At 33.9% G+C, this 22,249-nt stretch overlaps 1 protein-coding gene across 1 annotated transcript in view; it reads left to right on the forward strand.

The window, feature by feature from the left end:
- The first annotated feature begins 323 nt into the window (after positions 1 to 323).
- The window catches only part of LOC150088044 (gamma-aminobutyric acid receptor subunit beta-like), a 239,974-nt gene continuing 218,048 nt past the window's right edge, over positions 324 to 22,249 (forward strand). Inside the window, exons 1-3 of the mRNA XM_090369302.1 lie at positions 324 to 440; positions 661 to 764; positions 13,966 to 14,033. Of these exons, the coding sequence (XP_090225428.1) occupies positions 379 to 440; positions 661 to 764; positions 13,966 to 14,033 (234 nt within the window). The 5' untranslated portion in view covers positions 324 to 378. The remainder of the gene's footprint in view (positions 441 to 660; positions 765 to 13,965; positions 14,034 to 22,249) is intronic.

Genomic DNA, 22,249 nt, shown 5'->3' on the forward strand with positions numbered 1-22,249 from the left:
TTTTCAATACTTCGAATAGATCGAGAAGTAGCTCAGAGAGAGAGGAGTGTATCCGCTAAAAGTGTTTTCCCTCCATCCTACCATTCACTCCTCCATCCCGTTTTTCCAGTACTGAGAAGTAGCAGTACGAATCCTAAACACCTCATGAGTCTCCTAACGTTGATTGCAGCTTTCTTCGATCGAATGCTTACTTGTTACGGCAGGCAGGGAGCGCACCACGCTCCTATACATAAGCCGCCTGCAGGCGGTATAACACGAGACTCCAGTTTTCGATGAGTGCGCATGCTCAAGTATCTACTACATCATTCTTTCAGTTAGTGGAGTTCGCCCGGATCGACAGGGGATGCAGGACGTGGTTTTCACTACTGGGGTGGAATCATGGAGTTCCTATGGCTATTTGCGGCTTGCTTGGGAATTCTTCCAACCTTATGGGAGCAGGGGTAAGCGTGTTACGTTTGTTATCATGTCAATCATGTCAGTCATTTTAGATGCACGGAAGAAGATAAGTAGGGTAAAGAGGAAGCTGACGGTGTGTTTGTGTGTGTATGGAGGAGCGAAATAGCTTAACACTAACAGGAAACATTTTTCTCTAAGAAATGGGATGAAATGTAAGAGAAAATGATACAGAAGAGTAATGTCTGCATTGTTTTCGTTTTGCAGTGGCTGTCAGTATCTACGGGATCCTCTGCAGCTGGATAACATCACCGATGTCTTGAAGATGATACTAGACGATTATGACATTCGGCTGCGACCCAATTTTGGCGGTAAGTAGGTCAACGCATGCAGCTATGTACTTTCATCGCTTGTCGAGAATGTTTTCGGTGTCATAACTGTTTCAATAATGATTTACTGTTCGTCAGAGTGTTAATGCTGATTGCCCATGCAGTTCTCTCTATGGGAGCTTATTCGAGGGGAGAATTCTTCTGTTCCTTGCTGAGACGTGTTTTCTAAGATTGCACCACGTGACGTTCGTGTCACCTGGAGGCAAGACGTTATGCAATATGGCGTGATTAATAAAATTATGGCAATAATTCTGTAATGTTAATTCAGCAATAAGATCCCACCGACAAAACAAACTATATAAAACAATTATAAGACCATTATCTGTAATTTATCCAGAATACGATATTTTTTTTAACGTGCTATTTAAAGTCTAAAGAGGCTTAAGAAATTCGAATAATATCCAAATACGCGTTTATTAAACGCGTATTTGGATATTATTCGAATTTCGTTTTCGCAATTCGTTATTGAAAGAGACTCGAATTGCGAATTTTAATAAACCCTTTGATAAATTACAACTAATGTTAATCCACTTATAAATAAATACTTCACTTGTCACAAAATAATCAACATTTTTTGGGGTCTAGATAATAATTTCAATTAAAAGAGTTATTCTCTAATCAGGATGTTTGAATGATTACTTAACATTTAATTTTCTTCGGTAGCTGGAAATTATTTACTGAAGTATTAATGAAGAAACCAAGAAAATATATAAAATAAGTTAAGTTTACCTAGAGTCATTGAAAAGGTTTGTGTGAAGTGGTGACATGAAGAGCTGTCGTCGTCAATCCTAATTAAATACATTGATTACAATGCATTTAATTAGGATTGAGGGGTAAATGGTGGTAGTAGTAGTACACTACTGGCTAGGTTTAACTACCTGAATTCTGAGAATTTTCTAGGACAGCTAAAAATCATCAGAGATATAAATTTAAGGAAAAAACAGTCTTTAATTTCGTATTTAAAATAAAATACTACAAAATAAAATATACCAAGGAAATTGTGCTTAGAAAAAAAAAAAAAAAAAAAAAACTTTACTAGACAGTCATTCGTATTCAAGTACGGTAATGCCAAAATAATAAAATGATTTTGCGTGATCAAGTCTTCATATTTCATTGCTTTTAGAATATCAGTTCATATACTTTAGTTATAGTTTCAAAAACATAGCCTCCTAACATTTCTGATATCGATCTAAAATAATTAAGTAAATAAATTTTCATTCGGCGTAATAAACATTGACTGTGGGATAAATGTAATCGTTTCTAAAGAGACTGAGCTCAATCTCTGTCACCGTCACTGGAGAAACAAAAACATCCTCAGACAGTCAACTGAAAATCTTGCTGAGAGTAGTGCTATTTTGCAGAATTATTTCATTTCATAAATACTAATAGATCAGGAATTATAACTGAAATTTGTTAAAGAAGTTCAAAGTTTGCTGTATGGAAAGATGATTATTCATTTCTTTCTATGTGTCATACATACGAAAATAAATTCCGAATAATGATGTTTTTTTTAATTTTTTTATTTTTAACGTAACTTCAGGTTGATCTTTTAAAGAAATAGCTCAATTTTTGTTATTAGTAATAGTGGCCAACAAAAATTCCAACAAGGCAAACACGTTGGATTTGTTAATACTTCCTAATACTATCAGTTGTTCTACTTTCAAGTCTGAGTTTATATTTATATGCTCCATTGCATAAATCTTATCTTGATGTGAGCCGCACATCATATTTTTAGAGAGAAATAAAAAAATAATAATAAAATAACTGCAATCAGCATGATTTACGCGGAATTTGAAAATTTCAACTAGAAATAATAGAACTATATATATACAGTTTCCGATTGAACTCTCTGGCATATATATGCAGAGTTAAGAGTTTTGATTTGTAACAGAATTTAAATCAGAATTGCCGATCAAAAGTCCGTGGAGTTTAAATTCCAGTTTCCATAGTTTTCCTATGAAAATATATGTTGTGGTAGCTAAGTGAGGACTCTGCACAAAGAATGAAGGTGAAAACTTCGTTATTCAAAACTGTGCTCTACGGCTTGGCATTTACTTTTAATTAAAAATACTGGACAAAGGCCAAATGAGCGTAAAGTGTTTCAGACTATAACGGAACCTTGACAGTTGGCACGAGACACAGTCTAGGTCAAACCGCTTCTTTGATGACCTCCATACCTAAACCCTGACATCCCATTGGAACAATGTCAAATGGGATTCATGCTGTGGTAAAAAAGTTTTTTTATTCTTTAGCAATATTCTTCATAAAATAGAGGGAAGTAGTTCTAATTAATATGAATGTGCATATGATAAACATGATCACAACACGCAGCTAACATTTTAGTAAGTAATTACAGCTGTAAAGTCAGTTAAGCAGGTCACAAAAAAACAATCAGTAAAACGTATTTTATTTACATGAACTTTTTGTGTAGATGTTTCAATTTACTCTCCCCCCCCCCACCACTCAGTAGATCTTCCCAAAGTCAAAATTCATTATATCTTCCTCTTTGAAACACCGACTATTAGTTGCTAAATCAAGAGCGGAAATATTTTGTCTCTATGAATTATATCACATAAATTAATGATATGTAACAGTAAATTATCTCCACACTTCCAAAGGAAGAAGCGAACTAACACGTGAAATATAAAAATGGCTATATTCTTTTGATTGAGTGCCATGAATCCTTGTTTAATGAGAATTCATTTAACTTTTGATAATAACAGCTGATGATTTCTGTCTCTTTTTTGCTTGAGATATATTTCGATAAAATTATCTAAATATGTATTTAAAAACGTGTGACAAATATTTTTAAAGCTTAATATAAGTTTTTTATTTTATATATAAGAATTTTTGAAAATCTTAGTTAAGGACTTTAAAGATAAGAACTTTAAACTACCGACGTTGGGCTCTTTTATACTGTATTTAGTGAAACTGGGCTTCTGTTAAAAGTTATGATTTTTATTAGTGTAATTTTAGTCTTAAGTGCCCATTAGAGGATTTTTGGGTATTTTATTAAAATATGAGGTTTATTTGTAATATTAACTGTAGGTATTTATAGTATGAGCTCAGAAAGGGCTAAATATTCGTGTTAATTCTTTATGAAGAACAACGAAATTATGGAAAGCTCGTAAACGGTTCAGAATATTTAACCATCACTTCCTACGGATAAAAATTCGACTCGCTGATACTCTTTTTGATTAAAAATTCTATCATTAAGTTGCGATATGCTGTATTTTATTTTATTTTGAGATATGCTGTGTTTTTTATTATGAACATTTAAATTATGTAATTCAATAATATTCCTCAACTGATAGATTTAGTTGTGTACTAACTTTAAATCTAGTTTTCCCGCTATTAATACCATAAGAAATTAAAATTAAAACTGTTTTCCATACTTTTTGCTACAGAAAGGAAAGCAAGGTGATCTTTTTATTACCTTGCTTGGAACAAAACAAAAAATAGCGAGCAAATATTTCTAACTTTTAACTTATTCAGCAATTTTGAATAAACTTCACCTATACAAGAATCTGACAGATGTCTCCAACTGTTTTTTCAACTGGTAGTTTTCGTTTAATCTTTGGCTTTCTTTATGAGAGGTTCTTCCTGCACTTTTAAACTGCCTAAGAAGGTAACTGCTTAAATTGGCTTTCCCTTCCAGGATTATAAGTTTTCTCTCGGTACGTTTTCTTTTCTTGGACGGACTTAAATTTTCCTTTGTGTGTACATCTCTACTCGTATTACTATGTACGAGATGTATTAATAGAAAAAGGTTCCTAATTGTATTAGTCGCTATGATAACAGAGAAGATAACGCATTTTGTTTCTGAAGATCCGTTTTCTTTGAAAAGCTTTCATGCGCATCAAATGAAAAGTGCGATGAGACATACAAAATGAGATGAGTCTGTCATATCAAGAGGAAGAATATATATAAATCCCACTGTAAAGAGAATGTCTGGCGATATAAATCACACAGTCTTTGAACATATAAAGAACGACCGTCCGTACTATTCCATAACATCGATTTGCGTTTCGGGACGTAAAATTTAAAACCTGCACTTTTAATCGCATAGTCTTCTTATTGGAGAAGTATGAAATTTTCATTTTAAAAATGTCAGATTTTTTTTTTCTTTTATTGTATCTCTGCCATTCGCAGGAAAAGTTTTTAAAGGTTACTGTTTTGGAATATCTAGAATCCATTAGTAAATACAGCCTTTGTAAAGTTTTTCTATTTTTTCTAAAAATTTAGTTTTTTGTTTCCCTAAAAATTCTTTACCTCTGTATGAAGTTTGCATTCAAGAAATTAAGAATATTCAACTACTACAGAAGATAAAGTTATGAAAGAAGTATTGGTCGTTTTTCATTGTTTTTAATAAAATATTTTTTTTCCTTTTAAAAGATCTTCGTTGAATTGACACCAGTATGCAATCTTGTTTAGTAACGATCATACTATTCTAGAAAAAGATTTTATTGATAGAAAAAGTTTCTTCTTTAATTTTATTAGAAATAATAATTTTAATTATTTAGATTTTTGCTTGCTAACTTTACTCAAACACCATTTTTCTTTTTTGAAGAATGACTTTTGTAATTAATTTCAACGTACATGTGGGGCAAAGACAACTTAGTTGATTTCAACCCTTCTAAAACTCAATCTCGTCTTATATCTCGCAAAAAGGATTCTTCTGCTCATATGCTCTAATCTCTCTTGGCACAAGCACATTACAAATATTGCTTCCTCTGCATCTAAAAAAACTTGGTTTTCTCTTTCGCTCTCGGCGTTACTTTTCTTCCAAACAGCTGCTCACTCTGTATAAATCGCAAATCCGCCCTGCCATGGAATATTGTTCCCATATCTGGGGTGGTGCCCCCAAAACCTCTCTCAGGCTTCTTGATTCCATTCAGAAGGGGGCGTTAGGTTAATTAATGATTCATCTCTAACAGAGTCTCTCCACTCGCTTTCTCATAGACGCACTGTTTCTGCTGCATGCCTCTTCTACAGATACTTCCATGGGCACTGTTCTTCTGAATTGGCTTCTATAATTCCCGCTCTCTCTTTCAAAACAGTCCGAACACGTGCCGCCACCAGCCAACATCCATTTACTGTCCAACTTCAAACCCACAGAACCAACTTTTCATCTTCCTCATTTATTCATTCAACTGCCGTTTTCTGGAACAACCTTCCTTCATACGTATTTCCTGAAAATTACAATCTACAGAAGTTAAAGTCCAATATCAACAAATATCTTCTTTCGTCTTCTCAATCTCCAACCCAAGCACGGTACTAAGTACTATAGGTTATAATACCTCTCGTGTTTGGGGTTCTCATAAAAAAAAAAAAAAAAAAAAAAAACATATCTATATGCGAATTTTTCATAGGATATCATAGTTTAAGTTCTTTTGAAGCATGTAATCGATGTAAAGTTTTTTTTTTTTTTTTTTTTTTTTTTGTTTCGATTTTATTACAACTTCTTCATTTGTTGTTTTCTTCATGTTAATCTATATTATAATTATTATTCTTTGTTATATTATTAACATAATATGATAATATAATACCTGAAAATATTTTTATAGTACCTAGCCATTAACATATTCCAGTGGAGTAGCTAAAAATAGAAAAGCCATCCAAAAACTGTTCCCTTTCAGATTTATTATTTTCTGTGATATTTATTAAAGTATTCTTCACCTCCCCACCGAAATTCTGGGTTTACTGAAGCTTTCTTGACGTTTCATGAAATTCTTAGTAGAGATGAACGAATGGATATAAGAGTATCACCTTCTGTTCTTTGCGTTTTTTGCTAAAAGAACTACTCATAATCTGCATTAACGTGCCTAATCACTTGAATGAATTCATTACAAACTAATTTATAATTGCTATAGGATTCACAGTGCCTGCTGATAATTTATAATTGTCCCTACACTTTTCTTCTTCGGTCCTCGTGAGTAGCACAGTTGCTAGAATCGCCATCCTCCCCACGCCGGGTGGAAAAGACTTGATTTCTTGTCCCGTCGATGACATGAGGAATTTTTATAACCTTTTTTTCACAACGTAGGGTAGTATGGTTTTTCTCCCATGGAAACTCGGAATTTTCGTCCAGAAAATCGACTATAGGACACACTCATTTTACAGACAGTATGTAAGGAGCAATATGGCTTAGTCGTTAATACTCCTAAAACCCTACAACTACAACTTTCACAAAGATCATCAGTTCTTTTGTGTCATCCATTTTAGTAATATCTTTTTGTTAGTATAAAAAGTTTAGTAGCTTTCATGAACCCTCCAGTGCTCTGTTCAAACCTACAGAAGCTGTCAACCTTCAAGCGGCATTTTCCCAACAGCATAATCGGCGCACTGAGCTCAGCCGACATTGATTTTGATCTGTAGTCCAGTGATTTGGCATACAGGGAAAAAACAGAAAATCCATCTTCACGTGTGCAGTCACCATTCCTGTAACCGTCATTAAAACTGACTGACTCCAAGTGAAGATGTCCTGCAATTATCGAGAACTCAAAGCTGTTTAGGCTAATCTTGTGTTGGAGAAGCCATATATTCGCTATGATTCATGTATTCTCTGAATGTTATATGTATTTTATTGTTGTTCTATGTATTATATGGATGTTGTTTGTACCCAATGGCTGCAGTTTTCTATGCAATTCTCTGTTTTATCAGTTTGTCTGTAAATATAATTAATGTCACCAATTAGATTGCTTGCTAGATTCCTCTGGATACCTGTAACGGGAATCGTATACGTGTAAAAATTTTGTGAATAAAGAATTTCATTATTATTATAACAACTTTCTTAAATATTTCCTATTTAGATTTGTAGTTTTCAAAGTCGCCTTTTGGTCCCAGAGAAAATAACTTGTATAATGTTTAAGACTATTGTAATCTTCCCCCTTTTTTTAATTTTAGCTTGTGTATGGAGGGCTCTGAACGTTAATTCACCTTCGCCGTGGTTTTCTATGATGATATAAAACGCTCTGTAAATGGGATTGAAGTATGAAAAGTATAATGTTTGTGTAGTATGTGTGTATTATTATGTTGAAAGTATTGTTTCTAGCCATTTGGTTACTAGGAAAGCTGCTTCCGTGTACTCATCAATGCCAAGAGCGGGTGAATAACTCCCCTTACTGTCTTATTCAAAGGTCTGTATTTATTTAAATTCTGTTGAATTTAAATTCAACAGAATTGAGTATTTATTGAGAATTGAGTAAACAGAATTCAATATTTATTTATTGAGTTGCCATTGCAGCTCAATCGATGTTACGAACATAAAAAAACACTTGTTTAAATTCGTTTTAGACAAGTTTTAATCACACGGAAACAACGGAACTAGTGGTTCAATCCCATATTATTAGGATCTAACCTGATGACATCAGAGAAGACCACCTCCCGTAAAAAAACAGAGTAAGATATAAAAGACAAAAAAGAAAAAAAAAAAAAAAAAACTAAATGAATAAGGAAGCACCAGAAGACAATTAACACAGTGCTAACCTGCATCCAAGGCGAGGGGGAAGACGGCAAGATTCCTTGAATAGCAAAAATTCCTTATCAGGCGCCTAAACCGATATCATCAGAATAAAATCCCGGCCCAAGGAGGAACCTGCAAAGATCTTGCCTCAAAACATGGAACCAGAGAGAAGGAACACTCCACGTACACGATCAGACGTGTAGTAGCAATAACACAATTCGTGAAAGTTATTTAGAAATGGTGGTGTCAGGAGGATCAGCAGAATAGCTAATCTTCCTGACACCACCTCTACGAATTGTGTTATTGCTACTACTAAGGCGAAGCCTTACTGGTCAAGTCCTTGAACAGTACAAGAACTCCCATTGTGAGTATGAGCCTCTCTTTGTCTCTTTATGATAACAAAAACCTCTCCCTTTCCTTGATAGAAGTTACTTCTTTATAGATCCCACTTCAGTACACTTCGTGATCATTGCTAGCTAGTGATTCCTGTATTTGAAGATTCTTCATATCTGATTGATCCTTACTGAAGACCAGGTCGAGAATATTTCTTTCCCTTATGGCATCTCTAACATGATTATGTAAACACCAGTCTACCAGCAATTCCAGACCTTTAGGTGAGAGACCAAGTCACAAGTTACGGCCAATCTCTGTAAAGATAAGTCTCCCGTAATAAGACCAGCAATCGACTATTCCATTTGTGTGTAAACATGTTCATTATTCTGTATTAATCCGGTCTACAACACACTCCCTTCCCCTCGCAAATTTGTTTCCCCAATACATATGTCACCCCGCACTGATTCTATATAATACAAAAAATTCAATATAGTAATCTAATGAATATACTTGCCTTGAATCTGTATTCTTGGCAACTGAAAGCATTATTCTTTCTTCTCAACTCTCAAATTTATCCGTTCTTCATACATTGTGTTCGCTATTTAAATTCCACATCCAGTATATCCGAATGACACCATGTTTCTGATATTTCTGTGATGTCTGCATTTGTGTGCCAACACGGAATTCTCTTTTTATATCACAGAAAAGGAAAATCTTTTCTGTGATATAAAATCTGCGAGGGGTCTGCCCTTTTATGTTACTTGTAACTATGAAACATTCCATGTAGTTACTTATACAACACTTTCTCTAGGAATTAATTTTACTTCCTTTTTGACTTTCCATTTATTTAAAATATCGAGGTCATTGGTACATCTTTCAACTATCATAAGACTCTTTCTTGTGGAGTGCTGAGCCTCCATGTTCTTTTGAGAATTGATCTCCATTTCAGTGCCGATTAAGTGAATTCTGAAAGTATTGAATGCACTTCAAATATTTCTCTTGCTCTTAAAATGTTCATCTTATTTTCGATTCTCTTTGCGATGCTGTTAGTTTTTACCTCTAATATCACTGGTAATACAAATTTTCTTTAGATTGAATGGCGATTATGTAAATATGAGTAGATTTTTTCCCCTTCAAGATTTTTTTCCCTATGAATAGAATGTGTTTCGAGATTTTTCTCCTTTCTAAAGAGCATGAAATCCTTGTATCCCGCTGTTGCCATGCAGCAGCTGAATAAAAACGCTCTTTAGAAACTTCTTATAAAACCGTACGCAAACACATTTTAGCAAAGGTTCAATCGTTAGGTGGAGACTCGTACGTGGCCATTGAATCTGATTGTGTGCTACCATGAAAGGGAAATAACTCACGAAAAGAATTTTAACTTTTCAAACTTCTTTTCATTTCATATGTTATACTAAATAAATAATTTAAAAGCTTGGCTCTTCAAAAAAAAAATCATGCGCATTTCCCGTTATCATTACTAAATAATGAATCTACATAAATTCTAAAATGTGTTCCAATAAAACTAAATTTCGAATAGGAATACTGGAATTTTAGATGACATCTGCAGAAAAAAAAATATATATATACATATACACACTGAGTGATCACTGAATTATGACAACCCCTGTGAAAACTGAATGCAACCCGTTGACCACATGAAGTACGATGGTGCGGAGTTAGTGGACCTATGTAGCATAGATAAGGTGTCAGAGGTTCAGTAGGTGGTAAAATTTCGAGCGTGATGGGTAAAAGGAAGGATTTATCGGACTTTGATAAAGGACAGATTGTGGGTGCTCGACGAGCTGGTGCCTCGATTTCGCAAACGGCTAAACTGGTGGGGTGTTCGAGAGCCGATGTAGTTAAACTGTACCAGGACTGGCGTGAAAATTGTCAAACAACGACCAGACGGCAAAACTGCAAAGGTCAGCGAAAGGTTGATGTTAGAGGTGAGCGCCGGGTCCGACGACTCGTACAGGCGCAGCACTGTTGAAGAGTTTACTACCCAATACAACATAGGCCAACACAGAATGACCTGCATGACCATGCAAGTCATTCCGGGTTGCCCATGTTGTGCATGACCATGCGTTGCACGCTCGCACATATGGGCTATACCAGTAGACGACCCCTACGGCATCCTCTCCTAACCAAGGTTCATCGGCGTAAAAGACTCGCCTGGTGCAAAGAGCATGCAAGTTAGACGTTAGAAGACTGGAAGGAGGAGTGCTGGTCGGATGAGTCACGTTATTTTCTCCACACCGTGGATGGTCGTGTACGGATTTGGCGTCAACAACATGAGGCTCTTTATCCATCATGCATGGTATCAAAAGTGCAGGCTGGCAGAGGCGGTTGTATGGTGTGGGGCATGTTTCACTGGCAGGAACTTGGACCCCTGGTGCAAGTGGAACAATCAGTGGTCTCCCCCTCGTCAACTGCTTGCTGTGTACACCTCGCTATGTTACTTTTTCCCGATGGCGATGGTGTCTTCCAAGGTGACAATGCGCCGAGCAGTCGAGCACTTGCTGTGCAGGAATGGTTTGAGGAACACGGTTCTGACTTCCAGCATATCGATTGGCCTCCAAATTCCGCCGATATCAATCCCATAGAGCACTTGTGGGACACTATGGAAAGGCATATCAGGCGTCTGGATATACCATTCACCTCGATACCCGCATTGCTGACCGCATTACACACAGCTTGGTTGGCCATACCTCCTGAACGCTTCCGATACCTTGTTGAATCAATGCCACGTCGGATAGCTGCTGCTGTACTAAGGGAGAAAGGAGGACCTACGAAGTATTAAGTAGGTGGTCATAATTCAGTGATCACTCAGTATATATATATATATATCCCGGCAGTGTTAATGCTACACTAACCTGTGAGGTATACATCTCGTAAATAATGAACTTGCATTAATTGTCGGTTGGGGATAAAAATCTGATTTTCTGTAGCTTCCTAAATATATAATAATGATGTCACACTAGGGCCACCCGAAATATTAATTCATCTGCTCAAGGGAATTATGTTCGAGAATTACGTGTTTTCTTTGGTCGATTTGCATATTTTACTGGACCGAAAACCGAAGTTTCCAGGGTTTGGGGCCCTTGCTAACGCAGAGACCAACTTACTCTGGCACGGAGTGAAAAAAAAAAAACCATAAAAAGATCCAAGCGTCATTGAGGCATTCGAGCCCGGCCCTTTTCCACCCCGTGCGGAAAAAAAGAGTGACGATGTAACTGTGCTACTCACGTATACAGCTGTCTAAATATAGACAAGTTTTAGTGTGTATGGATTTTGAATTGTTTTGTTTTGTTTGTTTTTTTTTCCCAGAATTACAATTATTTTACACTAGTAGGTAGAGCGCTACCGTTCTTTTTGCAGTTTCTAACTGGCAATAGCATAACTCAGTTCTGCTACGAAATATTTCTCATGTTTATTACTGGCTGTTTGCGTTATTTTCTAGCTTTAGAACTGTCAAATTGATATCATTTTATTTATGTGAAAGAATCATTTGGAAACACGTGATTTCCTGTCTTGGTCTTTTTTATGCTATTTCAACTTTCTATTTTACAGTATATTGGATATTTTATCTTGTTTCATTCGGTTTCACGTTTGCTTCAGTCATTCATTTCAAATGGCTAGATGTTTTCTAATGTAAGTTCGAGCCTGTTTTCTTTTCTCCTTTATGATTATTTATGTATTTGAAAAAAATATATGTATTACGTTTGAATGATTACTCAGAGTACATGAGTGCACTTAGAGCATTATAAGTTATCAAAGTAAAAATCACAAATTAGATATAGATTCCTTTACAAAGTAAAGCACTCTATGTAATTTGATTGTTTTCAAGAAATTAATAAATTGGAGAGGAATCTTTTAGCCAGGCCATTTGTTTGGAAGTAGTTCAATGCTAGTGCAACTTGTTCTGCTATGAACACAAAGAATAGTGCAATAAATTGTCTATGGTAAAGAATTCCAGGTATTCCACAGACATCAATAGTCTTATACGAGGTGTTTTTGAAAGATTAGTTGTCATTATTATTTTTTTTTTTTGTTATTAGTTTTCAATAATCATGACGAAAGCACAGAAGGTACCACAGAAAAGAACTTGAATGTTGGGGATATTAAGACGATTCAAATTTCGTCAGTGTCCAATTTGAAATACGCTATAAAATATTTGAAAAATGGAAGTAAATAATACTTTCTAATATGTTATATAGCTTTTAAACTAGTTTCGAATGTTTTTAAAATGATTTAAAATCCATTTTAGAGATAATAAGCAGAAATATGTTCACGTTTAAAGTTTTACGCAATTAACGGTTTTTAAAACTAGAAAATGGAATAAACGAGCAGTTTCACCTTTATTTTATGTTTATAATGATTTTTCTTTAATTTCCAACAGAATTAATATTTTTTATAAATACCTTTTTAAAAGTTTAAAGTGTTTTAATAAATACTTTAAAAAATCATAAGTATTGTAATCCATTAAGAAGATACGACATATTGATAAACTCCAAGCAGAATATAAAAGCTTTTTTTCTTTTTTTTTTTCTTTTTTGTACCTGTGAGGTGTAGCACCAATGTTTATATAACAATTATGGACGCAACAACCGCCGGAATATATATACACTCATATTTTAGAAATTTTCCCGGTCTTTACACTATTTTTCTGAAAGTATTTTCACAATATAATGTATATAATATTAGTATTTTAATATATTCTCATGATGTAATATATGTAAGTATATTAATTATATATGTACCTAAAGCATAGGATACGAATTATAAATTCACTATTGAACGTTCAGTGTAGATACACCATATTTTGTTTGTAGTGAACTCGAAAGTAGTTGAAATGGCATCGATTTAATTGTATCTCATATTGTGACTACCTTCACAAAGAGTCATCATGATATTGCACTACCTTGAATAAGTAACGCTTCTCTGACCATTGTTACTTATTCTCGGCGCATACCACCCAGAAATACGTTATAAAAATACGTTAGCTATCATAGCTATCACCATTTCAAGGCTTGTTGGCCTATCATTTAATTGTATCTCATATTGTGAAGGTAGTCACAATAAGAGATACAAAAATCAATGTCATTCAACTACTTTCGAGTTCACTAAGAACAAAATATTGTGCATCTATGCTGAACGTTCATTAGTAAGTATTTTAATGTAATTTTAGTATATAATTCGGTCCCATCTCAAATATTTTAATGATGTTGATAAATGATATATCGATAATATAGAATAATCATCTTAATTTATTATTATTAATCTTAATTAAAATTAATAAATTAATTTATTAATTTATTATTATTAATTCTGTAATTTTCATTCATCATTTCTGACATTTGTTTTATTTTTGGTTTTCTTCAGGTGCCCCTCTTTTCATTGGAATGGACCTTGTTATCGCTAGCTTCGATAGTATATCAGAAGTCAATATGGTTAGTCTTTCAAAGTGTGTTCACTTAATTTCATTATTAATTTCAATTATTAATATATTTTGTTGGAAATGAAATACTAGATTGAATTTCACGTAGTTCTTTATCTGTCATTTAATTTGATATTGAACTGTAAAATCATTTTAGGAAAAAACGGACTTTTAATAAATTTATCTTTGTTAGCTATCTTTGAAAATTTGCAGTTAGTTATCATCGATCACAATTAATACAAAGTATCCAGGGCTTTTTAATTTTTTTAACTTCATTAAAATGACCTTTAAACAGTAACCATGATTTTTTTCAGAAAAAAAAAACCACCAGAAAACATAGATGTAAGGACGTACATACAAGAAAACTTATTTATATAAAATAAACAACTGTTCTCATATATATTATTCTTGGTATTAAGAAGTTTCGCAGCATATTGAAATTAGCGGCCACTGCTACTCCACTATTTCTTGCAAAATTAACAGAGGTGTAGTAGCGCCCACTAAGGTTCTACATAAAAGATAAATGATTTTATTACTTTGTATGGACAGTTCTACAACATTTGTTTACATATCTTTCTAAAAGCTTTCTAAAATATCTCTCAACATATTTAAAAGCATCATCACACATAATTATCTGTCAGTCTCTGCTGTTTCAATAAACTGTTCACCACAATGTCATTGCTTTTTCCTCTTTTTTTTCTCCCAAACAAAATGCATTTTCTATGAAAAAAGTGCCTTATTTGCACTTCGTATAGAAAAGCTTTAAATCCTCTTTCGGAATTCTACGTATTGATTTAGCATTTATTCTTGTTCTTTCCACGAGAGGCAAGAACTAACTTGAATGAACAGTACTCTGCGATTTTTCTGGTGTTCTTGGTATTCGCGCACATTTTCCTTTACGTGTACCTCCTACGCATGGGTATCCAAGTCGATAGTACATGATCGGCTAATCATTAATGCTTTTTCGTAGCTGACAGGTTTGTTTCAATAAACAGTACTCCTGATTTCATTAAGACTATTTTCGAGTGACTTGGCGAGCACACATAAGAGTACGGTTTTGTTTTTTATTATATATTTTATAAATTAATTCTACTGCGATCTCAGAAAGGTGAACTTTATATTAATAAAAAGATTTTCCATTTCTGTGATAGAAAAAGAATTCCGTGCTGAGATTTAATTAAAATGTGCTTTAGTACTTAAAATTCGTGGAATTCGGTATTATTAAAGGTTCACAAAGAAATCAAACAAGGTCAATTTTTGCAATTATAAAATAATTACGTTACAAAAAAAGTAATACTAGATGTGTTCTATTAGAATAAAATTAGCCATAATAATTAAAATTAGTAATTTTTCCAAAATATATTGCCATTTTGTGTGTCACCATGTTACAACATAAACTATTGGATTTATTTTTATTCATTTGAAGCATTTTAAGTGCTGTATTAAATTTACAGTTAGCAAAATAAAGTCTTAAGTTGATAAATTTAAGATAAGCATAAATCTTGTTATGGAGAATTTATAAATTAGGTTTATATACATTTATAATTTAGGGTCTTGCATTCAGAATTTAGGTCACTGATTTTAGCGGTAATATTAGTTATTCACTGATGTATAGGCAGATTTAGCTACATATTCATTTAAATTTACAATGCAGCATATTAATCTTTGTCTTAACATTTTGCCGAACAATGTTATTTGGCTTATGTGTTTATTAAATTTTTTTACCAAAGGAAAAAAATAATTCTTATGAAAATAAGTCCGTAAAACCTTTTCAAAATTTTTCTAATCAAATATTTATTACATTTGTTTATTTATATACAGTTTTACACAAAACACCACACAGGTTCAAAATGTCTACCTTCAGGGTAGATTCATCTCGTATCGACAAATAAATGAATCCTTCAGGCAGTCAAATGCTGTGAGACTTAAGACTGAATTCTTTCCGAGTTAACACCTCACTCCTATAACAATACTATTAGGTGTCCCTACAAGAAATATCTATGCAGTTATTTATGGAAAACAGAAGCTGCATAATTGGTTCCACCGCTAACACAGCCCAGTGAAAGAAATTCCTTTAGTTAAACCCTACGCTGTTTTACAATCAAACATTATAGTTAAATTCAATTTACGGTGTACGTATAATTTACACACCCTAACCTTACACCTATCTAATGTATATTACGTACAATAAAAATATATACTATGAGTAAAAGTTAAAAATTGTCTTTCTCTTCTATCTCCTACCTGAAAAATTTTAAGTTACAAAGGAACATTTCTTTTCTTTACAATAATGCCTATTAAGTATGCGCACAAAGTGCCAATTATAAAAGATCTTCTATCCAAAGTTCTAAAGGGGCTTTTTAAGGACGAAAAAATACTTGAGATTAATTGGAAACTACTTACATTGTAAAATCTTCCTCGCATTATTTCTTCGCTCAAATTTCGAATTACTTTCGATATCTCTTTCTAGCAAAATAAGTATTTTTCAAGAAATCACTCTGTACTACTTTTTCTGTGATTCTCTCAGAAGTTATTCAACAAAAACGTTCCTTTGTTACCGCTAAAGCGACACACCTCCTATCGGCAATTATATATATTAATTATTCAGATTATTATTATTATTAATGAATTGCAGTACATGCACTTCTTTTCCCATTAAATTCATAAATTTATATGTGAATCAATACATAATGGCGCCTTCTTGGCGCAATCCGGTTTGATGCATAGTGGCTTTTTTCAAGGTCTAGGTCTGTGTCCTGTAAAATAGTCACCATCTAGACGTTTGCATCGTACACTGAGCTAATTGGTGTCACGTAATGGAAATAGAACCTTGCAACTCTAGTGTTTTCCTAAATAACAGACAAAGCTATCTCCAGAATACAGATTTCGCATGTCTACTGAATAAGATGCCAATTGGAGCATCTTATTCAGTAGACCCATTATTTCGTATAAAAAAACAATGAGTTTCAGCTTTTCTGTCCTTTAATTACTATGTGATAATACTGTTTGAAATTATGTGCAATGTTTTTTAAGCAGTTACTAAAACCCTTACTTTTTTTATAAAGTAAAGGTTTAATTCATCTCGGGGATTTTATTTATTAATTCAGCTTCAGGCACGGGCTTCAATCCGGCAGATTGTAGTAGAATTATAAAAAATTACAAGTAATATTTAAAATTATAGATAAAATATAAACAACTAACATATAACAGGATTACCGATCTTCATTTTTACTTCAATAGATTTGATCCGGACCATTAGATAGATATTGGTCCGGATGCTGATTCTGTGTTCTTCTGTCCGAAACCTTCCTGGATCAATTTTTAAATCTTTGAAGGTGTGCAACTACTGCAGTACACTGGAGAATCTAGCCTATGGAGAGGTTAGCATATTACGGTCGCCGCAGTAGGCCCACTTCTCTTCTTTCCAAGTGCGTGAACTGCTAAAAATCACCATATTGAGGGCCAGTACCAGCAACTTCCATGTGATCGTTACCAAACAACATGTGGTGATAATATCCAAGCTACTCTGTCATTGCGGCCTGGAAATTGTGAATGGTTCCCTTGCAGGTCACTTTAGCCATCTCACCAAACAATATTTCAAGTTTGGCTGCTGCACCAGATGAGATGGAGAAAACAGATCACCGGATAATACAGAATTATAACGACCACGCATCTCAGAGCATATTGGACAATGAGTCTACATCTGCGGAAATATATTTGGGTTTATTTTCAGTTCAATTGAAGACTGGAATTCATTGTTAATCTGAGAGACTCTTATTGGATCCAAATTTTCGGTAATTCGGTTATCCAAAAATTTCGGTTATAAACTTTCGGCTAAAGTTTAACATTCATTAGTTAAAAATCTTATTTCTTAACTTATTGGTAATCATCATTTTCTTAAACACTCAAGATCTCCAGGAAAAAGAGATCTGGTTCTGAAAAACGTCGTATGAATTCACACCTGCTGAAATGTAAACATTTTATGATGGATGTGGCCAAATTATTTTTTAATTAGACTTTTTCTGGCAGCGGTGGTTTCCTAAACGCAATTCGTTTAGTACAGGTTCATGCGCTATCTGTTGATAAGTTGAATTTTCTTAATTCTTATTTCCCGTATTGGTTGTAATTAATTTGATTTGAGTTTTAATGGCGTATCGGAACATAGGCCATAACAGGTCAAAATTCTGGTTGAGACAATTATACATTCTGTCAAACTACTGTCAGCTGTTTCTCCTGATTCTGAAAACTGTAACGGGAATACATGCTCTGAAATTTGATAATTTATTTTTGGGCTTTTATACTCTTTGTCACTTCTAATATTTTAATTCGCCTATAACACGATTGAAAAAAAAAATGGAATCTACTCAGCAGCATTAGGCTACATTTCAAAGTCGGCAAAATGAATTGTTTTTCTTTTATATATATAATCAGTAAAAATTCTTTCAGATCTAAATTATAACGAAATCCAAGTAAATTTATTATGTTAAAATATGTTATTTGTTTTGATGGCTTTCGAAAATCGCCAGACTTCTCAAATTGTTGCCAAACAGTCCAGCACTTATTTTTGATTGATTAATTCCGCGATTATGAGTCAAGTCGTTTTTGTATGATTTTGTGATCGTTACCAAACAACATGTGTATAACTTGATAAAAACAACATCCCACACTAAATCTCCAGTGCGCGAAGATTACCAAGCGTTTTATAAAACGTTTGCTTTTCTTAATTTATCATTATTCCACAATGGAAATTGTTTTCCTTATATTTTGCTTAAATGGCCTGTTTATCCATTTCAGTACACAAAAGATGGTTTTTCAAGTTGCTGTTTTACAGCTGAAATATTAAGTTCTAAAGCAAATTTATGTTTACCAAAACTGAGCGTATCATGAGGTTTTATTGGCTGTAATCAAGTAAAATATCAACTCAGTTAGGCAGCTGTAGGATAAAAGGCACCTGGAGACCACATGTAGATGGCTCGATTAGACTGCAGGATTAATGGTACCTAGCATCTAATATTCAGCGCGGAAAGGGGTTATGCGGGGAGACGGGGGGTGACTTTGATTCCTTCACCTTTGATCTATGTGGTTGTTGGGCCCGAGTACAAACTACTTTATTTTTTTAAAGGCCGACCATAGCCGAGTGGTGAAATTTAAAGTGCAGTGTTGGCATTCCAGCCTGTGATGCCGGGCACAGTGTATTTTTTGTTTTCTTTTAAGAACGTATAAATTAGTAACTGAAGTCACAATTAATACAATAGACATTAAGTTTTACATAAATAGAGTTAATGCATTTTCATTTAAAGAAGCAAATTACAAATTGTAATCTCCAAAATTATTTTAATTATTAAAATATAAGTATTAATTAGTGAAATGTAAATTAATTCTATATTTGATAACTGCATAAGTGTGAAGGATAAGAAAATACTGTACGGTTGATATACACAGCACAAGACTAGTCATTGCGCATCGCAAGGGATGCATTTTTCTGGCTGAAAACGTAGAGGAAGCCATAAGAGTTTTTTCTTAAGATACCAATCCATGTAACACGATTTGTTTTCATTCTATTGCTGCGGACAAAACATTTAAACTTATTCACTTACGGAAGTTCATTGTCAACGCCTTTCGTGGTGTTTAACAGTAAAACATTCAAAGCTTCAGAAAACGTAACGAATGTATTTATTTATTGTATTTGGCACCGTTATCAACAGTAGCGTTTCTCAATAAACACGGCTCGCATATAAATCACATCCATACATGTATAAGTCCTCCTAGTGGGTAGCAACAGTTAGTAAGATTGTCGTCCTCCCCACACAGGGTGGAAAAGACCCGAGTTCGAGTCCCGAACGATGACGTGAGAAATTTTATGAGCCTTTTTCACAATGTGACTGAGTTAGTCGGTCTCAGGCGAGGGTAGCATGATTTTTCCTCTAGGAAATTCTGGTTTTTCGTTCAGCAAACAGAAAATCGACCTCAGAACACGCAAATTTTAGACAATATATATGCGGCAATAAGGTCTTAGTTGCTGATACTCCTGAACCCAGTCTTGGAAAGTGTACTTTCCAAGAACCTGCTCTTGGAAATATATTTTAATAATTAAAATATATATTAATAAATATAACTAATTTAAACGTTACTAGCTTAAATTATAGTGACAGTGTATGTTTGATACCTGTACAGTATTGTGAATAGTTGGACTGGAACCGACTAGTTTAATAAATAAAAAAATAACTACGTTTTTCCTTCTATTTTTTATTCCAATAGAAAGACTAGCCCTATTTTATTTTTAAAATAATGCACACGGCCGCAAATTAGAAAAAACAAAAACTGAGAAGAATATAGAAACTAACCTATAGCAGTAAAATTGAACGATTGTGAAATGACTACAGTGAACTAGTTGGCAGAAAGCAAAGGGTCGTATGAGGTTAAGAAATTCATTAGTCTTGTCTGCAGGAATATTACAAAATACAAACAGCGCGTGTAACAGATTTCAGATAACGGATTCCTTTTTGTTATCTGACTTAGGTCGTAGAGATGCCTGCAAATCTGTATAATGTAAGCCATCATTAATAAATTTCGCAAAGGTGAGGGAAAATATCGCTAAAATTTTCATTCAAGGGCACAAAAATTTATTACTTCAAGACAATACATAAGTACATCATATTTTGTTGGTCTTAGCGTAGTGATTAGTGTGAGTGTGTGCCCAAAAATAAGGAGGACACGAGTTTGGACCTGCACAGGCCATCAAGGAACTATGTTGAAAAAACCTGGCTGCCTTTAATTGAATGTGTGTGCAGTTACAATGAATATGCAAACTTCTTTAGATGCGGCTGTCAGGAGATTATTTTTACGCTTATAATGTTATAATATTTTAGTATTTGGCTGTTTCTCCAAAAGAAAGATTAAATGGTAGCAGCTATATTGTAGTAAGGAACCAACTGGACTGATTTTAGTCACAGCCAGCCGGGTCTTAAATTACACATTTATAGCTTGCTACTATTTTTTATTTACATTATCTTTCGTGTGAGGAGTGCGGTTGTTATGCCTTAAAATGGGGAATGTTTAGAATATTATCTTTAGCAGAAAACGCACCCTGATGCTGACACTGTTTTACATTCTATATTTAGCAACTGCGTATGCCATAGAAACAAGGTTGCGTTCATTCAGTTAAAAAGAGAACAGGAAATGTAATTCTTCCTCCAAAAACCATATTCTAGAGACGCTAAAAGAGAAACCGTTTAGGGGGTGGGGTTAAATAATCGAAAACACTTTCTGCAATGAAAGTTTGATTGGTGACCGTGTATATACATTTAAATTTCATGAAAGCACATTGTTTTTAATTCTAGCATGGCTAATTGTAATCAGTAGTTCGTAATTTACTGTTTGAATAAGAAAAATGCAGGTTTCACTTCCTCATGGGGACAGGGGGATGGAGAAAGGGTAGCATCTAATATTTCAAAACAGAGTATTCTCTGGTATTTTATTGCAATTTCTTATTGTATTTTTTCTTGATTTTTTTTTTTTTAAATTCGTAGTTCACAGTCCATATTAAAGAAATAGAGTAGTGAAAATTCTTGTTTTTAATATTCTATTTTAAACTAATATTCCTTTTCATACAAGTTGCAGATAAAACATAATCAAGTAATATTTCTATGAAGTTCGTATCTCGGATAAATGCAGAAAGATTAAGTTTAGTGGCCAAGAAAATTAATCAAAAAGGAAGTCAGGTAAGCTAAGGCAGATTATGAGAAGTCCTTGGCACATGACAGGCAAAAATCAACACAGCAAAGACTCCTTTACTTATCAAACACTAGAAGGAAAGAGATGAATCCACTTGATATCTAAATTTAACTGTTGATGATTCTGCTCAGGTTGCTGACAAACTAAATAGGTATTTTGCATCTACATTCACACAGGAGGAATTCTTCAAGGAAGATGATACCTGAAGTTTAAGAAACTCTAACAGGGTGCTAAATGGTTTTTTGATAACTGAGAAAAAAGTTAAAGCTAAACATAAAAAAGCACCTAAGGTAGATGATTTATATCGAATAATATTAAGGGCGGAAGCGAAGGCGGTAAGAAAGACCTAAGCCATAATTATGAAAGTATCCTTGGATTGAGATGTGCGAATATATCCCCAGCTCATAAAGGGAAGAAAAAGTGATTACAGACCGGTTAGCTTAACGTCTGCTCCCGGGAAAATAAGGCGATACTAGTTAGAGAAGTAATGCAGTG

The sequence above is a fragment of the Mastigoproctus giganteus genome, chromosome 3 (genome assembly GCF_048544385.1).
Source record: "Mastigoproctus giganteus isolate SK-2022 chromosome 3, ASM4854438v1, whole genome shotgun sequence".
Lineage (NCBI taxonomy): Eukaryota > Metazoa > Arthropoda > Arachnida > Uropygi > Thelyphonidae > Mastigoproctus > Mastigoproctus giganteus.